General features: G+C 28.7%; 1 protein-coding gene across 1 annotated transcript in view; it reads left to right on the top strand.

Moving 5' to 3' along the window:
• Glyp (glycogen phosphorylase) overlaps window positions 1-20,375 on the top strand; it is an 87,440-nt gene that overhangs the window by 19,748 nt on the left and 47,317 nt on the right. The window contains exon 2 of the mRNA XM_075369926.1: window positions 19,792-19,893. Within this exon, the coding sequence (XP_075226041.1) occupies window positions 19,792-19,893 (102 nt within the window). The remainder of the gene's footprint in view (window positions 1-19,791; window positions 19,894-20,375) is intronic.

Genomic DNA, 20,375 nt, shown 5'->3' with positions numbered 1-20,375 from the left:
TTTGTTAATATATGTATAGGACGTCGACTGCAAATAGATTTAATTTCCCTTTTGTTCTTTAAACGCTGTTATTTATGTGTAAATAAACAGCGTATATTTATTGTATTATTTGATTGTATTAGTGCTGCATATTATCAGCCTCTACTGGCGTCAATCCTGATAGTATTATTTCTTACATTATTACAATATACGATGTACGACCTTCATAAATGTTTATAGTTCAAAGTTAAATTTTTTCTAATACAGCGATCTGATAGCGTTTGCTTTCACGAATAATTTGTATAAAAAGGTCGTGTTAAATACATAGTAAATCAATTCTATTTCTACAACTAATAAATTAAAAACTGGAATAATATTTCAAATGTATCGAATGAATTTATATGCTGTTAATATCAAGTATGTAGATGTTTGAAGACGTGAAATAAAACCGTTCAGTTGCTCACATATTTTTATTTTGAAAGTTGATCTACTTCACATTATTAAATTGTGGTCATATTTTATGTAATGAACGAAATAGATCTATTTTTGTGTTTTTCCGATTTAATCTTTTGTATACTACAGTAATATATACTGAAAAAATTTAACTGATTAATTCTACTACTCCTTTATCAATGGTAAATAAAAATATCTTGTAACGTAGCGGCTTCCAGTAAAGAAAATTTGATTGAAAGTTAGGCTGTGATATTTTGACAATATTGCTATTATATTTTAAAGATAGATACAATTGTGTCGATGTGCTGGTTATAAAAAAAGATTATTTCGCGTTCGGAACGATTTTAGTCTTCAATTAAAGTTTCTATGAAATAGCCAACTTAAAAATAATTAACCCAGCCGTTTTGCTTAGTCGTATTAATCTAAAAAAAACCTTGTTTAGTTGTAGAATTGTGCAACTTCACGATTGCAGTTAAATTTGCCTGATACGATTGCTTTTAATATTGCTGTGATGCAATAACTACTTGTCACTAGTTAAAATGGTTAGAGATTGAACTGTCTGCGCGTGTACAACATACATCGGGTCGTTAACCTACTTTAATATAAATGTCAGATCCAAATATTATCAAAGTGGTACGTCAATAAACTAATATATGTAGGTATTGTCTGCTGTTGCCAGGATAAATTATGTATTAATCTTACACATCACAGGTTAAAGTAACTTTAAGTTTTCGGGTTGGAATTGGGAAAGTCGCAATAATCGGGAACTTGACATCGAACAAAACTGTTACAATTAATTTTACGACCAAGTATTATAAATTTCTATTTATTAAGCATTTAAATATCAAGTAGGATTTTTACCATTTTCAAAATATTTTAGCACGTTTATGTATTTCATTAAGAAAAACGTTCAACGCTTAATCGCCTGTTTTTTGTGAACTCATCCGGCTCGACATCTTAGGTTTACGAATGTGTGACTATAACTTTCGAATGCCTAAACTTATTTCATCGAAATTTTGTAGGATTGTTCGTTTAAAATTTGTTGGAGCAAGTCTCTGGGATATGGGATAAGTAGGAACTGGGATGACTTGTTTGAAAATATTGTATTTACTTTCTCGTTAATTGTACAGAAATATTGCTCTTTATAAAAGACAATACGTCTAATTAGTTCTATACATAAATTTATGTAAATAATGCACATTTCTCGGCTAATCAGTGTTATTAATTTTAACTCTAGATTAGTTACCGCGGTAAGGCTGATGTATTTTTTTTTTACCGATGAATTAATTTCTTGACGTCTTTAACTTAGCGCTATTCCGTTTTATTTGAGGCTAATCTGTATAGCTGCAATCATATAACTGCGTTTACAGTATTATCCTGTAACCAATCGTAACATAAATATGTGTTATTTGATTCGGGTAGAAAGTTTAAATTTGAGTCTTTTACACGTGATTAAGCTATTTTTGTAGGAATAAACGTATTGTTTTCGTCTCCTATTGTATTATTATTTTAAAAGGTTACTCAGCAGCAATTAGGTAATACACGAACTTGTGCCGTAGTTAAACTTGGCTCTGGTATTCGTCTACGAGGTCAAGGTACTTTATTTGAATACTGTAAACATGTACTAATTATTTATTAAACATCTGCCTACATCGATTGACTATTTTAATCATTTGAACTGAAAGGTAATTTAGAATCGCTTTTTACTTGAGTGCTGTTGTTTGTTTTCCCGTCTTTAGCACCGGAGATTACTTTTATTTTTTCGTTTTCAAATCAATATTCGGTTTAAATTTTAATATGGAATAGTTGAAAATTATATTGACCTGTTTGGCTTTTTTAAATACTTTGTTTAAATTAGTAACTTTTGAATAATCTACAGTTACAATTACAAGGAATATTATTAAGAGAGAAACATGAACAAATCTATCTACGTATTTTGTAATTTCAGTTTATTTTAAATTAAATGTTAATTAGCAGTTAAGTTAGCGTGCGTACATTAAATCGAAAGTTAACAGAACGTGGTAAAAAAAACTAGTAATACGGTGCTCATTTTTTCCTTCAAGCGGTTCGTAAGATGTAACTCTTTATTTTTATAATAACACAAATCTTTTCGTTTGGACGTATAAAATTTGACAGGAAGTTTCAACTCGAGAGATTTTGCCTTCCTATTAAAAACTGAAATTGCCGTCACTTATCACATACCTATTAATGCATAACTCATAAGTAAAAATAATCACAGTCTCCATTTAATTGATGTAGGATAAATAGCTTGAAAATCAAATAAAGAAGAGTAAGAATTGCGTGACAAAAATTTGCATGAATGGTTTGGCACATTTAGCAAAGATGTGCTCAGCGGTATAATTCTAAAATGGATATTGTACGACTGATTCCGACGATAATTGTTCCCAAAATTTCTTCTAATGTGTACTTTGTTTTGCTCAGAACAAATTTTAAGGTGTTCAAAACCGATTTAAAAATTTTCCCGTATTATTTTCAACGTTTAGGAAATGTTAAGTATGTATGTATGCGTTTCAGAACCTTAAGATCATATATCAACAAAACTGAACAGTGTATTCAGCTTGTTCTTATTGTATCCTGAACTGTTCCCTCCAAAATATTCAACCAAAAGCGGGTAAACGTTGCATACCTCACGGCATATACTTTAAAACTGCCAATAAGGCTACCCCCACGAATTGTTTTGTCTCATTTCAGATTTTCGCGGGTGGTCCCTTCCTCACCGTGTACTACCATTCCTGAAAGTTGGGTGTGATTGGTAGTGATGCTATGTGGTCGGGGGTCGAATCAAAGATGACTTGTTGACTCATCAACGGTACATCAGGTCTGTGGTCTTTAACACAGATATGTGAGCGAAGTTAAATGGTGTTTCGAATCTGTTGTACGTTTCACAGTTCGGTGTACTTCCATTAGAACTATTACTTACCCACCCAATCCCTGTAATCGTGAAGTAAGCTGCACCCCACGGCCTATACAGAAGATATGTGGTACAGAGATCCGGCCTTGAGATAGGTCAGAGTAGCCTGATAGGTTCTCATCAAATGTACCCTGTTGGGGAACCTTGCTAACATAACTTCTAAACGGACAAAACGAAATGTTTTGTATTTGCACGTTTTAGAGACCTAGGATCATGTATCAACAACAATGAACAGTTTCTCGGTCTGTGCTTTATATCCGCAACGATTTCTTTAAAATATTCTACTTTTTTAATGAATCAATAACTAAGTTTCTTTTTACCCTCGTTATCGTCCCTCTTTTTATGTACGTTAATTTTTTTATCACTTTTTTTTAAAGATTAACCTAAACAATGATGGAAAGGTTTCTCCCTTTACAAATCTCAAGATTTTTGGTTAATTCTTACAAATTATAACAGTAGACAGAGAGAAAAAAAGAAGTTGATTAGGCTCGATTCTGGTTGCTATTATTTTAAATATTCTTCCGTAATAGTCTTAGATTTTAGTTTTATTTTATTACAATATATTACTATAATCTTTTTATGTTAAATCTCATCTCTTAGTCTCCGCACCTGGAAGATCTGTGAAATTTTGCTTCCGTTTTCCTAAAGTCCCAGTTACATTATGTTAATTACCATAATGGTAATGTAGGTAACTTGACATGAGTCGCTCACTAGTCACTCTCAAAGGTAACACAGTTGTTATCAAGAATAATAAGAATTCTTCGCCAAGGTTACTTGGAAAAAAAATGAGTGAAGTTACTTCCTGTTGCCTTCACTGGGCCAAATGTTTGATTGTATATCAGCATGGCAAGCACATGGAAATTTCACCTTATAAGCGATGCATTCATTCTCTTCACCAAAGGATTGGTTTTACAGTGAATATCATTACACTCAAAAAAGTGACCAAGCCTCTTGTACCACAATTGTTTTACATGCTTCACACCCATAAGAAATACCGGTACAGACAGTGTAAAGCAGCGAATTAATGTACCACTTTCTTTCTGAAACAAATTCCAATATAGTATTAAAAGTTTTTTTGGTCGTATACCCAAACATATGATCATAAAGAATTCCAAAGCTTTTAAGGTTCCAATTCATGGTGTTGTTTACTGACGTTCAGTAACATTTTTCTTTGGTAAAATCAACAAATAGTCTTAAGGAATTTTTTTTTTTAATGCTTTACCGCGAACGTACGTAATATTTGCTTAATTTGAATTAAGATGCTTTTTGACTAAAGTAATTTTTTTTCTTAACGTTTGTAAATACCGATGAATACCTTTTGTTCTTAAAACTTGTACTTTTATTATTGAATAAATCCGTGTAGAAAATATTCTGCTCTTTTTAATTTTAATAAGATTATACCGCTTGGTGTACCTTCGTTTGAATTCAGAATTTGTAGTAGCCCTTTTAACACGTACATGACAATTGCGCACAGCATGTATAATAGGTCTGGCCGCGTTCTTTAGCAGGCTTATAGAGTATTTAAAGATTGATTTTTTAATCTCTGTTTACATCTATTATATTTTTAAAATTTACGTAATGATATAGTATGTTTATATAATTATATAAAATAATACCTTATTCTACTTGAATTATAGAGCAAGGTCAAACCTTTCTCATTTCTATGAGTGAGTGTTGTTGGTACCTGATATGTACGCAAATATTTCATAATCTGCTAGCAAACCGTTATGACGACACTCCCATCAATTTCACCGTTAGCCTAGCCTTTCCGTTAAAATTGTGGCCGAATTCCGAAGTTATGAAGTTTGTTATTCGGAATTGTCGAGTATGATATCAAACAGAACATGTTATTCTCTATACATCAATATTTTATCATTATCTACAATTATTTAATATTAGTTGAGCTCAAAAAATATTTAAAACTGGAAAAAACTGAACCGTCTCTTAATATTGATAATATCATTATCTGAACAGGGTGAACGATGGAAATTATTATGTTTTGGTTTTTGTTTTAACTTGATGTTTATTGTGTGCGGTAATTAAAGCAGTAATCTGTTATTGAGATAGGTTAACAGATGACATGATGCTTTTTTATTGTTGTTATCATTGAAGGTCTACATTAGTTTTGGTTCTTTTGAACTATGTTGTAATTATCTTATCATTTTGACGTAATTGATATATTAATACGTCAGTTCAATTACTGAATTAGATTATAAGTTAAATTTTTTTTTTTTTTGTCTTAAGAAAAAAATTAAGGCTTGTTGTAATAATTACATACTGATTACGGTTTATGCAGGCCTATTTAAGTTGTATAATATTTAATCTATCATTAATTAATATTTTTAAATTGAGATTTTTTTATGTTCTAATCAGAAAGAAGTATTTTAAGACCGGTGTAATTAATTTTTTTAATTCTGCCGTACATGTGCTTGACATGTATAGTCACCCATTTTGTCAAGGTCATCATAGCGAATGTTTTTTTTCGTGATTTATGACCTCTATTTCATTGATGGTAATTATATTTTCAAGGTTCTTATGCACAAATAAAACAATTCTTAAAATAAATGTAACATATATGTGTAGTTTTTATGTACGTATTACTCATACAGTTTATAATTACTTATTAGTCTAGAAAATTGATTCTCAAAACTTTTTCGCCCATCGCCCACATTGAGAATCAAAACTTTTCTAGCACCCCCAACATTTTTAAACTTACCATCTGTTAAAAATAATTGCAGTTGCTGTTTTTAAGACGGGCTCTTAAAAACAGCAATTGCAGTTATTGTTTTCAAACATGGCATATCTGGTTTTTGAGTTGAAACTTATATTTTAAATGAGCAGTTCAAATGGATATTTAATCATATTTGGAAGTAATTTTATTAAAATTGCTTTCAAAAAAATTACTATTGTATCTATATAGATATATAACAATAGTGATAGCATATTCAATATAACTGGGATGATCCTGCTGTTTTGAAATTTGAAAAAGGATCCAACACCATATCTAAAATGTCCTGGAGTCATTCTTTGCAATCACCGTGGAGGTTCTCCAAGTGTTGGCAGTAAACAAGCAAGTCATCATTGTTAAAGGATACTGCTGATAAATTAGGGAAGTTGTTAAATTCACATCTGCGAGTATTTCTCTTGTGTAATAGCAGTTTGGCTACCAAAGCAGCAACGACATTTTTTGTTTTAATCAAGTTCATGTCGTTGCCTTGAAGCTGGAGATTAACATCATTAAACAATTTACATAAGCCTGTCAAATACGCAATATCATTCTTTGATGTAATGAGGTTGTCGCGCAACTCTGTGTGTTTACCAGGAACTCTATTACAGAGTCAAACAGATTGTAAATTCGAGTCAGACAAATACCTTTTGATAGCCAGCGCACTTCTGTATGAAGCAGCAAGCGGTTGAAATCTTCATCATTGGCAATGCAAAGCTGACTAAATAATCTGCCATTTATTGAGTTGCTTCTGATTTTATTAATTGCTCTTATAACATATTGCAGTGATGTATGCAGGCATTCATTCATGTTTCTGGCAACTAAATGTTGGCGATGAATGATGCTAGTTTTGATATAGTTGGCTGAGTTATGTACTTCTTTTCCAGGTTTTGAAAATAGAACCCACCGGGTTGGTCTAGCGGTTAACGCGTCTTCCCAAATCAGCTGATTTGGAAGTCGAGAGTTACAGCGTTCAAGTCCTAGTAAAGCCAGTTATTTTTACATGGATTTGAGTACTAGATCGTGGATACCGGTGTTCTTTGGTGGTTGGGTTTCAATTAACCACACATCTCAGGAATGGTCGAACTGAGAATGTACAAGACTTACATTTCATCTACACTCATACATATCATCCTCTGAAGAATTATCTAAACGGTAGTTACCGGAGGCTAAACAGGAAAAAGAAAAGTAAAAGTAAAAGGTTTTGAAAATAGGCTACATCTTTGTCTTATCTGAGTGCATTTTATTAAAATGATCTTGCAGCCTGGAAGGCTTCATTTGAAAATGTTTTTTGACCAATAAGGCACATTGGTGATGATGGATTTGTGGGATTTTTTATAAATCCGAATTTAATATATTCTGCACTGAACTGTCGTTTCTTCTTTTTTGCTTCCGACATGGTTTTGACTTTACAAATACTTGAGTAAAAGATTGACTTAAAAAAAAAACCTGCTACTGATTGCATCGAAAAATGATGATGAAAATAAAAGAAACAATTAGTGCCTTTATATAGGTTTGAAATGCAACACGCATCGACAGGAATAAATATCCAGTTACTTCTTTACTACATGTGACAGAATTCGTACTGAGCAAGTTAGAATAAGCACCGATAATCCTCTCAATTCATGCAGGATTGGACAAATTGCATTGTTTAGCTCGCACAGATCTAAAGTCATATAAAAATTAATTTTAAGCACTGATGACTTAATAATCTTAATACATATTTTAGAAATGCTACATTATACATAAACTAAACAGCATTTTAAACAGGATAAGCTGTAATTTGTGATAAAAACATATAATATCCATCTTGGTTGCAAAAGTTAAAGTAGTTTGAATATATCATTTTTTATCATGAAATAATAGGTGTCACTTCAATTTTTTATACTAATGTACTACGTATTTAATTTTAGTTTCTAATATCAGGAAATAATTTTTGGCCTTTTTTTAATCAGCCATCACCTTCCTAGACTGCCTGAAAGCCCCTAATTTTCTGCCTTTTACTGCCCCCCCCTGAAGGCCTCCAGTACCCACAAGGGGATATTATTGCCCACTTTGAGAATGAACAGTCTAGAAAAACCAGATTGAACTAAATGCATCCCATGAAAGAATGTCATGAAGATTTGCCTATCTGACATTGCACACCAAACGCCCACTTTTTGCCCATGCAGCTGATATGGATTTTTCTCTTACACCAGATTCATGAATTCTGTGCATACACATATCCATCAAGCTGGAACCATGCCTTGTCAGACTGAAACCGATCAAAGAGTTCTTCCCTATCTGGTGTTACAGATGACATGAACCACTGACAGAAAGCTACAGATTTTCCAGTGTCTGCAGGTAACAACTTACGAGCAACACAAATTCTGTACGGATGCATCTTTAAACACTTGCGTAATGCCGTGTGGGCACTATCAATGGAGAAACCAGGCTGGCTAGATGAGTGTCGCACAGACTTCTTTGGACTAACAGAATATGTAGCTTGCATGTCGACCAATTTTTCTGGTATTAGCACTTTTGGTCGATCACGTTTGGCTCATCTGCCACATTCTCTCTCTTTGAACTTGTACAGCTGCTTGATGGAGGAATTGTTTGGTGCATTCACACTATACTGTTCTGTGGAGGCTATCTGAGTCTGGGCATAACTAGCACATCTAATAATGTATTGGGACACAATGAATATTTTCTGCTGCATTGTGTAATCCAGTTTTCCCAAATTTTCCTCAATTAAACCTGCAAAAAAAGAAGGAAACATTCTTCCATAAGGTTGTGTCACTTTTTATATAACACCTATATAAAAAAATTCCTCCTTTTTCTTATTAAAACACTTAATTTTACCTTTCATTAAGTTTGGATTTCATTTTTATTGGTTGATTAAAAATGTGTATTTCGTGTAAGTGAATAAAATATGGAGAAAATTTTTGTGTTCTAATAAATTGAGTAAAATTAAGTTCTTACCATTCAATGCATTATTGTCTCAGTTTCTAGGTATTATTATTATTATTAGGTAGTAACTTATTAAATGTAACACACAGATTTATGCAAATCTGGATTGCATGCAATTAAAAGCATTGCAAATTGCAATTAAAAACATTTCCTTAATTAAGGATTGATCCATAAAAATATTAATATCAAAATTTCAGGTTATAAAATTGTGAATTTTTTTACATAAATATTATTGGATATGATCATTTAATTTGTAAACCATTTTCCCAGTAATAAAGTATTAAACATATGCATTTAGTATCCACATACTACAAAATTCACCAAGTACTATCCAAATACAAAAAAATTGTTAATGGTGTTTTTTAGATCTACCGTTTTGAAAGTATTTTTTTAAATATTCTTGAAAGTTATTTTTTTGTACAACTTATATACTGAATGGTAAGATCGTAATTTTACTAAATTTATTAGAACACATAAGTTTTCTCCATACTTTATTCACTCACACTAAATACATAGTTTTAATCAACCAATAAAAATTAAATTCAAAGTTAATGAAAGGTAAAATTAATTCCTTATATACTTTAAAATGTATATATCTTTTTAATTAAAAAAATTTGCAATATAAAAAATAAAAGTTATTAATAATTAGTGAAAAGTTACCTTTTTTTTTAAAAAAAAAGGTTGTAGTATTATAATTAAGTTCACTCATAAATTGATACACGTTAAGTAATCATCAGTCGCATTGAAATACCTTAGAATAATAATTATAAAAATGACTATCTATAAAATTAAAAAGAGACAAATTAAATTAAAAAGGAAGTGATATAATTTTTAATTTTTTTGTTACTATCATTAGTGATACAATTTCTTGTTATCTGTATGTATTTTGTAACTAGCTATTAATAACTGTTATAATTTCATTATAAATGATATTAATGTAAACTGCTTTTTAATTATTTGATTACATTAACTTCAAGATGTTTTATCTTAATTTTTACGTTTATTTGTTAATTAAATATGTATAAAAAATTTATTTTTTCAGTTTATTCAAGCAATCATTAATTTTTTAATTATCTCTTTTCATATATATTTTTTGTACCTTCAACATTGCTTCATTAAACTATACTGAATTTAAGTGTTTATTTAGTATAACACAAACCCATTAATAGATAATATATACACAAGCCTAAAAAAAAATCATAAAAAAAAATCATTTTTTTTCTTATTTCTTATAATTTATTAGTGTTTTGTGTAGCTAATTGAACAATATAACATATAATTATATGTTATATTTTCAAATATTTTATAATATTGATGAAAAGTTTTCATCTAGTGTCATAATATGTGCAGCCTGTTAAGTTTAGGTAGTAAATTTTGGATCACCAAAAATTTATTAAATTTTTGACCAGTTTTATTAAAAATTTATCACCAAACTTTATTGAAAAGAAGAATCATTTAAGAAAAAAATTGTATAGTTTTTGATAAATCAAAACTATTAATATATTTAAGAGTCTGTGTCTGCATTCTTTTATATTCTAATCCTTTTTTATCAGTATTGATAATCATTATTTAAATGGTTTATTATTGTGAAATAAATCAACATTATGTTGTTATGAAGGTAGGTGATAAAAGAAAATGAAAGAAGAGATTGAAGTTATTAAGTGACATAAGGAGTAGTGAAGGTTATGATTAGATGAAAAGAAAACCATGGGACAGAAACAAATGGAGACAACAGTGGTGCCAGGGATCTGCGACAGGCTGAACACCATATGATGATGATGATGTCGTCTTTCTTTATTCACATTATTTATGGAAAGGCAACTATTGTGAAAATCTTTGAAGCAAAATAGAAGAAAAATACCAATGCGACGCTCAAAAACTATTTACTAAAATTGAAATATGTATTCCCATTTTGAATTTTAAAAACTCAGCAGATATTGGTAAATTAATAAGCAATTATTTAATAAATAATAGAGCCTGACAATACCGTTTTTGGAAATAATTTGTAACTAACATCTTACTACTTACAACCATTACAGTTATGGCATCTAACTAAACAGCAGATTTAAGAAATAGGCTTAATATTTTATACTGACTATGGTTTACATAATGCCTATTTTGAATAAGTAGGGGTCAGAATTTAAGTAATTATATTTTTTTAAATTCTACCAGTACATGTGCTTAACATGCACGAGTCACGCATTTTATCAAGGACATTCGTAGCAAGTGATTTCCTTTTTTTGTGATTCATGATTTTTTATTTCATTGATGATGTAATCATATTTTTAAGGTTATTTAATTTTATATTGTATAATCTAATTTATAATTTTATATATTTCATTTATAATTTGTCTATATATATAAATAAAACATTAATATTTAGCAATTTCTTTTTTTTAACACTTAATGACTTGAATTATTTTAAAAAGTGTGGATTGGTGATTTTTTTTTAAGGTGCTGATTATTAATCGTAAATAATGGATGGAAGAATGTTAATGATAATTTACAATTTAATAACTAACAATTTTTGAAAAATTATAGAAGTGTTTATACAGGTGATTCCAAATTGCACGGCAATCTCCTGAGAGATGATTCTATAGCCAAAAATAAGAAAAAATGTTCATATAAACATAGGTCAGAACGGTTCCTTAGGGGTTTTGGCTTCTGAAACATTTAGCTCTCCTTCCTGCCCCAACTGTGAAATTAAAGCGTACTAAAATTTTTGGTATACAAGTCTAGGGGTAATTTTTGTCCTTCCTTATGATTTTTGATCAAAAAAATTGAATAAAAGTGGTTCCAAACCGTTATCTCACTTAGTTTTTAAGAAAAACGGGTTAAAACATGAAAACGTTTTGTCGGAAAATACAATATTTTTGGTTTGGAATAAAATAACTTTGTTAATTTATCAATAAACAAACAAAAATTTCATATTAACTTTGTAGAAAATTTAATTTTGAGAAAATTGATGCAAATAATGTCTATTAAAATTAAACACAAATTTGAGAAGTTCAACTTTAATTAGAAACAAAACACAAAATGGATCGAAAATTTTTTCAAATTGAGAAAAGTGATACTATTTTAAACAGAATAATTTACATACAGATGCTAAAAAATTTTTAAATAAATTTGAAAGGTGGCTTTCTAAAACATATTTCAAATTTTTATTTTTTTATAGGTTGGCAATAACAACTGATCAACAATTAATTTTAATGTTAGCATTTGAATATTCATTTGGAGGAGGTGTTAATGATAGGTGCTGTTATTGATTGGTGGGTGATACCACAAATTTGGTTTCATTTGGCGAGTTGATGGACATGTGTTTAGTAAATAAAACCAGATTGGCTGTGGTGCGTGAATACCATGAAAATTATCTAGAACAAACATTACCGGATTGTAAAACATTAAAGCTTTTGAGAAGTGAGTTTGAGAAACAGTTATGCTTAAACCACAATGATTTGATGGTGGTCATGAACGTATTGTGAGAATTGCCAACGCTGAAGAAGCAATATTGACTGCGCTGTTAAGTATGTGGCTAGCATTACGAGAGCAACAATTACATCCATTCCATACACTTTTGCAACAGTTATTACCTACTGATTTTGATAAACGGATGAAATTCTGTCCGTAGTTAATTAGAAAATGTGAACATCATCCCCGATTTTGTAAGTAATATTCTAATTACTGATGAGTCCTTTTTTTTTTTTTGAGATGATGGGCATCGACTGCTTTGGTTATTTATCCCTATGAGAATGGAAATTTGTAGCGTATCAAAAATGCCATGCCTGACCGGGATTCGAACTCAGGACCTCACGATGAAAGGCTGAGACGCTACTGTTCTGCCTCAGAGATAGCACTGATGAGTTCTGTTTTACTGGAAATGGCAACATGACTGCCATGATGACCCATGAGACTGCTACCAGTCATTTCCAGTGCACTTTTTTATTTAATGTGTGGTATGTTCTTCTTGGTGATAATCTCATAGCATCTTTTTTTCTTACCGCCAAGGCTCAATGGAAAGCGGTACTTGCTGTTTTGCAAACAAATCTGATGAAACTCTTGGAAGATATTCCACTTGCAGATAGAGTGCAGATGTGGTTTATCAATGATGGTGCATCTGCACACTACTGTTGTGATGTAATATATCATTTAAATAATAAATTTAGAAAGCAATGTATTGATCAAAACGGACCAGTAAAATAGCCACTTTGATCTCATGATAGTGGACTCCTTCATGTGGGGTTAAATGAAATTGTTTTAGTCTGTTCTGCTCTTATTGGGACATAAGAAGAATTGAGATATCATATATTAAAAGCTGGATCTACTATTAGGAATAATAATAATAGTGATGCTATTACATGTGCCCGGCAAGCATGGATTCATTGAGCTGAAGTATGAATAGAATAGAATAGAATGGTAGCCACAATGAGAAATGTTTTGCAGCTTTACCAGGTAACCATTTTGATATTTAAGTTTTTAGAAAAAAACAAAAAGTTTGTGATTTTTTGGTTACATTTCTGTTAAGGGTTGGCGGGACCAACTCACTTGATTATATAAGATAAACGTTGAAAGAAAGATCAACAAAACTGTATTGTCTATAAGTATTTAATTCATATCCTAATACATTCATTTGAAACATTTTATAAATAAAATGTTTCATTATATCTAGAATATTAAAGGAACATTTCAAGAATAATGTATCAGTTTTGATAAATTCAGATAGCATCAAACTTAAAGCTCATGTAGTTATTAATCAAAATTGAATTGCAGTTTTTCAAATTATTGCGTTACATAATTATTACTTCTGTTTGGTAATACATATTGTTGTTTAATTTATATTACAGCATCTGGTTAAAGAAATATTGCATCACTAAATGAAATAATGGACTGTTATAAAATTTGTAGATTTGTATCTGGATTTTCAATTGATAAGTCCATAAATTCAAAGATAGCTAAATTTATAACTATTTTTTAATTTATAAATTTTTAATCGATTGTGATAAAAAATAATTAAATTTAGAAATCTTAAGAAATTTAAGATCTTTCTAAATTTAGAAGTTTACAAAAATGTGTTTTCATTGTACCGTGGTACTTGAATGGCCCCAAATAAAAATAACTGTAATAAAAATAGTCAAGAAGAATCAACCTACATATAACACAGGTTGGAATAATCTTTTGATAGTATTTTTTAATGTTATGTATTGAGTTATTAATTATAATTAGGTTATCGGTTTTTCCTTTTATTTTAATATTTTGTAAGTTTACTTTGGTAACTATTTAAACAGCTCCTTATATAATTATTTGGTATTTTGTAATGTACTAATTAAATTTTCCTCATGATTTCACTTAAACCTTCCTTAGAAGGAAGAGTTATTTTTTGTTATCATTGGATTAGTGTCACTTATCAACCTGATGATATATTATAGTTTATTAGTTCAAGTAAAGAAAGATTTAAAATAATTCATTATTAATATTAATAAGAAATTGATGTAGATCAGTTTTTTAAAAACATAATAGTATTATAATTTATTATTATTTAAACTTGAGGAAAACCATGCATTCAATTGTAAATATTAATTCTTATCACAAAATTTTTAATCTATAAAATTATTTTAAAATGATCTTCACTTGTGGTTTTGATATTATTCTTTGATAATTATAAATTTCATTTTATTATTGTATTAAAAAAAGAAGTTTTGAAACCTAAACATTATACATACTATATTGGAAACTTTTTATGGTTGTTACACTTAAGATTATTTTTTTCTCCATTTTTAATTAATAAACAGTATAAAAATTAAAATAAAAACTTCATATTTTATGAATGTAAAATTATTCTTCTGCTCTAATATTGTTTTCTCAAATCTTTATATATTATTTTTAATAATATTTTATAATATTATAATTTTGTTTTGTCAGTAGCTAAACTTAAAGTGTAGTTCTTTGTTGCCATGAAAATTCAAACCTTTGCAGGAAATCAAACTCAGGAACTTTGGTTTTGTAATTAGTAATATTAATGCAATAGCCTTATATTTCCCAATATGTAATTATTTATATTTTAAACGTTTAGCAAATGAAAGTAAGAAGTAGTAAATATACTTGAGTATTAAACTTGTCATAATTATACTTTCATAAGTACTATTATGACAGTCTTTATATATAATTATCAAAATACTCATATAGGTATGTACGTAATGTTCACTTAACTGCAGTCTTTAATTTAGTTTAATAGAATTTTAGAAATTCTTTAGGTTAATCTTATTTACGTAACTCCATTACTAGGTTAGAAGTAAATTTTACCAGAGAGCATGCCACGTTTTTATTGTCATTTTTAGGAGTAATTTTGTTATTTGTATAACGATTTCAATCACTTGTTAAATCGTATCTGTGAGACATAGCAATACGATTTCCATAAAAAATTAATAAACAGTAGTTTTTTAAATTAAAAATTTGAATAATTGTGTCCTTCTTTCTTAAAACATGTTTTTTAATGATTTATATACTTAAAATGCATTTAACAAAAACTTTCTAGGGTGAAAATTGAAGAAAATAGAATTTTGGAAGTACCTTCATGAAAACCTTTTTGAAAAAAACCATCTTTTTCAAGATGGTTTCTCTTCCTGAAATTTCAATAAATAAGCCTTCTGTGTTTTACTCATTACAAATGTATTGTAATACTAGGTTTAAAACAAAAAAAAATTGACACAATTCTCATATAAAACATTTTTTTGGAATCTTGATTGTGTGTTCCTTTCCACATAATTGATAAGAACCTGTATCCAGAGGAAGATAGGCAAGCTTGTCATTCATAATTCATAATATTTATCTATCAGTTGCTCCCTTTTTATAATTATGATATAAGTAATAGTAAAAATAGGTTAAGGATTGTTACTCTATATGTATCTCTTCTTTTGTTAAAAGAACCAGTAAATTTCTGTTGCATGTTTTAATTGAAATAGGAATTTATGCTAAAATGTAAGTTAATCTTTTTAAGTTGCAAAAGTATTTTTATTTGAGAGTATGGTGTTTCAGTACAGGCCCAGTTACTATTTTGTGTCTACCTTGCCTGTTCTAGTCATCAGTTCTTGATATTGTGCTGTTAATTGAACCCTAGTTATCAAGTACACCGATGTTATTGTCATTCAGATTTAATTAAAAGTAAGTTTTATTATTATAAATGAAGTTGTATGGAATCACACATTGAAAATAATTTATTAAATAAATAAAAATATAGCGGTTTGTAAATTTTCAATTAATTATTGTAGTTAAACATATATTTAATATAATATTCATTACAATAGAGAAATTAATATGCTGTAATAATATAAGTTCATTTAAGTTTGCCTCTCTAGTTGTTTAATTCATACTCTGAATACTTGATTGCCTTGCTCCGTTTTAAAGTTTATTCACCTCTGGTGGTGAACTCACTCCTCACACATACATACATGTGTTACTAAAACTGACCTCGTAAAAAAGATGAATATTAGTCCTTCTTTATTATTTTCCCTCTCCATGAGTTGAGCTTTTACTTGTCCTCTTTTTCTATATGCATTTTTGCTTTATATATTTTTTATTTATTAATTTATTTTTTTATATTATATGACAATTATATTTTGAGATAAATTCACATCGGAGATGATTTAAAAGTGTGTAAAAATACTTGAACTATAATTTTGTATAAATTATTACTTGCTGAATTTTCGTATGTATTTGTACATAGATGTATATATTTGTTTCTGTCATTTGTGTTAATAAATTTATTTTTATAGCTTAAGCGATGAAAAAATTTAAAATAGAGTTTATTAAACATGTTTTATTATGTTATTTAAAAATAATCTTGTTTTTTATAACATAAATTATTGTAAAACTCTTTTTAAGTGTCCCAGTTTTATTTTATAATAATCTTCATAATTGTCATCTGAACAGTTTTTTACACTCATTTTATTTTGTAATTCATACTTTCTTGGCATCATAACTCTTAGAGCTATGCGGCAAGGGCAGTACGGTAATCAGTAAAGAAAAAAATGGGGTAGGGTTTTTTCATTTCTTGATGTTTCATGACCCAGGGACACCAAAAAACAAAAAAAAATATTGGGGATAATGTTTGTCCTATGTACATGTGTTTTGTTTGAAGCTTAATAAATTTTAACTGGTTAAACTGGCTTTGATGAGGTTTTGCACAGATACTCTTGTGTAAGGGGCAATTTGTTGGTAAACGTTTGGGGTCAATTTTCTTAAAATTATATAAAGATAACCACCCCCTTTATGTTAAGCTTTATACATGCATATCTTACTGTTTAAAAAAAGTGCTCCTAATTTCTCCCCTACCCCAAAAATTGATAAAAACTATCTTTTTAATTATTACTTAATTTTTATCCAATTTTTTTATGTTTTCCTAAGCATGGTAATAGTCCAAGTGGCCCCAAAAAATACTTTGGGGGCAATTTGGGGGTGGGGGAGCTGATAAAATTTTAAATATTGGTTTTTTGAATTTTTTAAAACTTTGTTTAGTTTATTTAAACTTTTAATGACGATATTATAATAAAATTTCATCATAGTTCATCCCCACCCCCAAAAAAGAAATCTTAGGTAACTTTTTATTGGTTGTACATTTTTTCAGTGCAGTTTTTTAGATTTCTATCATTCAATATAGTAAACATAGACAAATCAAACATTTTCTTTGGAAGTGATTTTGGAGAGTGTAGGTGCAGAAAAAAGTAAAACACTATTGATTTTTGAATTTTTTAAAACTTTTTTCATGTGTTATTCAATATTTTTCCACTATATAAGAATTAAATAATAACCAATGCCAGGAAAGTATAACTTTTGTTGACAGCTTTTTATTTTTATATTTGACAGTTTTTGAAAAAAGATTATTATTTATTTATGCAAGTACATTTCATTGAGGAAATAAAATGAATGTAATGATCACAAAAGAAAAATGCTTGTTCTATACTAGGAATCTTAGTTCTACTAGTAGACAGTTGGCCAATGTCTCTTTCAATCTATTTATGTGACTAATGTTTTGGTAGATTGAATGACGTTACAACTGTGCTTAAGATCAAACTATTGTTCTGTGTAATAGTTTTTGTTAAAGTAAAAACAAAAAAGCAATGAATATATGTTGTATTCTGTTCTAAAAATATTTTTGATACTCTAGTTTAAAGCATACTGTTACATAGTCTTTAACACAATTTTTTTTTGGGCAATAATATTATTATAAATAGATAATTAATTCAGTTTAGTAGATAATAATACATTATGTTGACATGCCAATCCATGGATAGCATTAGGAACTATCCTAATATTTACAAGGAAGAATCAAGGAAAACCATGATGGAATAGCATCACAATATAAAATTAATTATTAAAAAGGAGTAGTAATCAGTATATTATGATAATAATAATATTATCAAAATTTGGCAAACATAGTAGCCATAATCTTATTGGTATTTAAACATTATAAATGTATATTTATATATATATATATATATATATATATATATATATACATATACACATCTATGATTTCTTATGATTCAAATGTAAGAATAGCACTTTAATACAATTTGGCCAAAATAAAATTATGTACTTGAATGCATTAATGAAATAATAAATTTATCATTGGTTTTGTAAAGGAAATTGTTCGTTAATTTTAACTGAAGTGTTCAAAAGGTTTTTTAAGTTGCTGAAAATGGCAATTTGTGTTGAAACATATGATTTCTTTTTCTACCGGTTGAAATACTGAGTAGTTACTCAAAAGTAGTTCTGCAGTCTGATTTGTTAGAAGTGAATATTACTTGGTTTAGAAATAAGTGAATTTTTTTATACAAAGTTAGCATATTTATAAAAGTAAATAGAATTATCGATTTACTAAATATTCCTCTACACGAGATACATTCTTATGGATATCATACAATAATCTGATGGCCAATCTTTATATCCTGAAACTGGTAACTTTTTGAAGGTACTCCATTATTTTATGTATGTTTAAAATAAATATCTGTATTAAGATGTAATAAATATTTAGTAATAATTGATAAGTATAACATTTAATTAAGTTGCTTCAGAATGAAATTGATTTTTTTTAAATAAAAAAATTTGTATTAAAATGCTATTCTTACATTTGAATCATTACTATTTAAAACACAAACGCGCGCGCGCACTCATACACATACACAAATGCATATATCATGTTTAAAGACCATTAAACTTGACAGTGGCTACTATATTAACCAAATTTTGATATTATTAGTATAATGTAGTCTGATTACGACACCTTTCTACTAATTAACTTTATATTTGTTATGCTATTTCTTAGCAAGTAACATTATTACTCATTAGTAATCACTAATGTCAGTTTAGTACTGACTTTTTAATTTTTTTTATGTTTAGTAATGACTCATTTCTAAAGTAATGAAATCATTCATAAGCATGATGTTTACATTCACCATGGCAGCAGGAAACTTCTTCAGCTGTTATTTTCTGTAAGAAGTGTGGCATTAAATCCTTGTTATTCTTACGGTTGGCCATGTCATTTTCATGAATAACTTGTGTTTCAACTATTAAACTTATAACATCTAATAGATAGAAATGAACTGTTAAGAGTTTCAGATAGCTATAACAGTGTTACAATAAAAGTAGCTTCTTATGATATCCATGGAAAAATAAGTTGATGAAACTAACTTTGTGTTAAGCTTATTTATTATCTTTATATCCTTTGTGTTGTAATAAATTTAATTTTTGTTTGTTTCAGAGGGTGTACTACTTATCATTGGAATATTACATGGGTCGTTCCCTTCAAAATACTATGATTAATCTTGGTATTCAAAATGCTTGTGATGAAGCCATGTATCAGGTACTTTTATTATATAACAGTATTTCTTTCAGTGATAATATTTATTTAAAAATTGAATAATTACATTATATTTCAAGTACTTAATTATCATTCATTATTGAAAATTACTAATTGCAGAAATGTTTTGGACACAAATTCTCAGTGAGGATTGTAATCTTTCTTTTTTTGAACTGATTTGTATGAATTTCAGAAATTTATCTTATGCATTCTTACATTACCATTTATTCTTAAAAAAAAGGATTGTCTGAGTCCAAGCTCTGAGTTATTGTGGTATAAAGACAACAAATGAGGTTGTGACAAAAGTGGTACTCTTTATATTACAAAAATTATTTAAATTTTTTAGATTATTGCTGTAGTCAGTAATTCATTTCAATTGCTAGTAGTCACTACTGCTAAATCAGATCTAGTAAAAAAATTACTAAGCACATTCTTCCACTACAGTAATGACTTAATGCATTCCTTTCAACTATGTAGAGCTTACA

The sequence above is a fragment of the Lycorma delicatula genome, chromosome 6, assembly GCF_047948215.1.
Source record: "Lycorma delicatula isolate Av1 chromosome 6, ASM4794821v1, whole genome shotgun sequence".
NCBI lineage: Eukaryota > Metazoa > Arthropoda > Insecta > Hemiptera > Fulgoridae > Lycorma > Lycorma delicatula.
The sequence above is the reverse complement of the archived record's forward strand: the minus strand, read 5'-3'. Positions and strand labels throughout refer to the sequence as shown.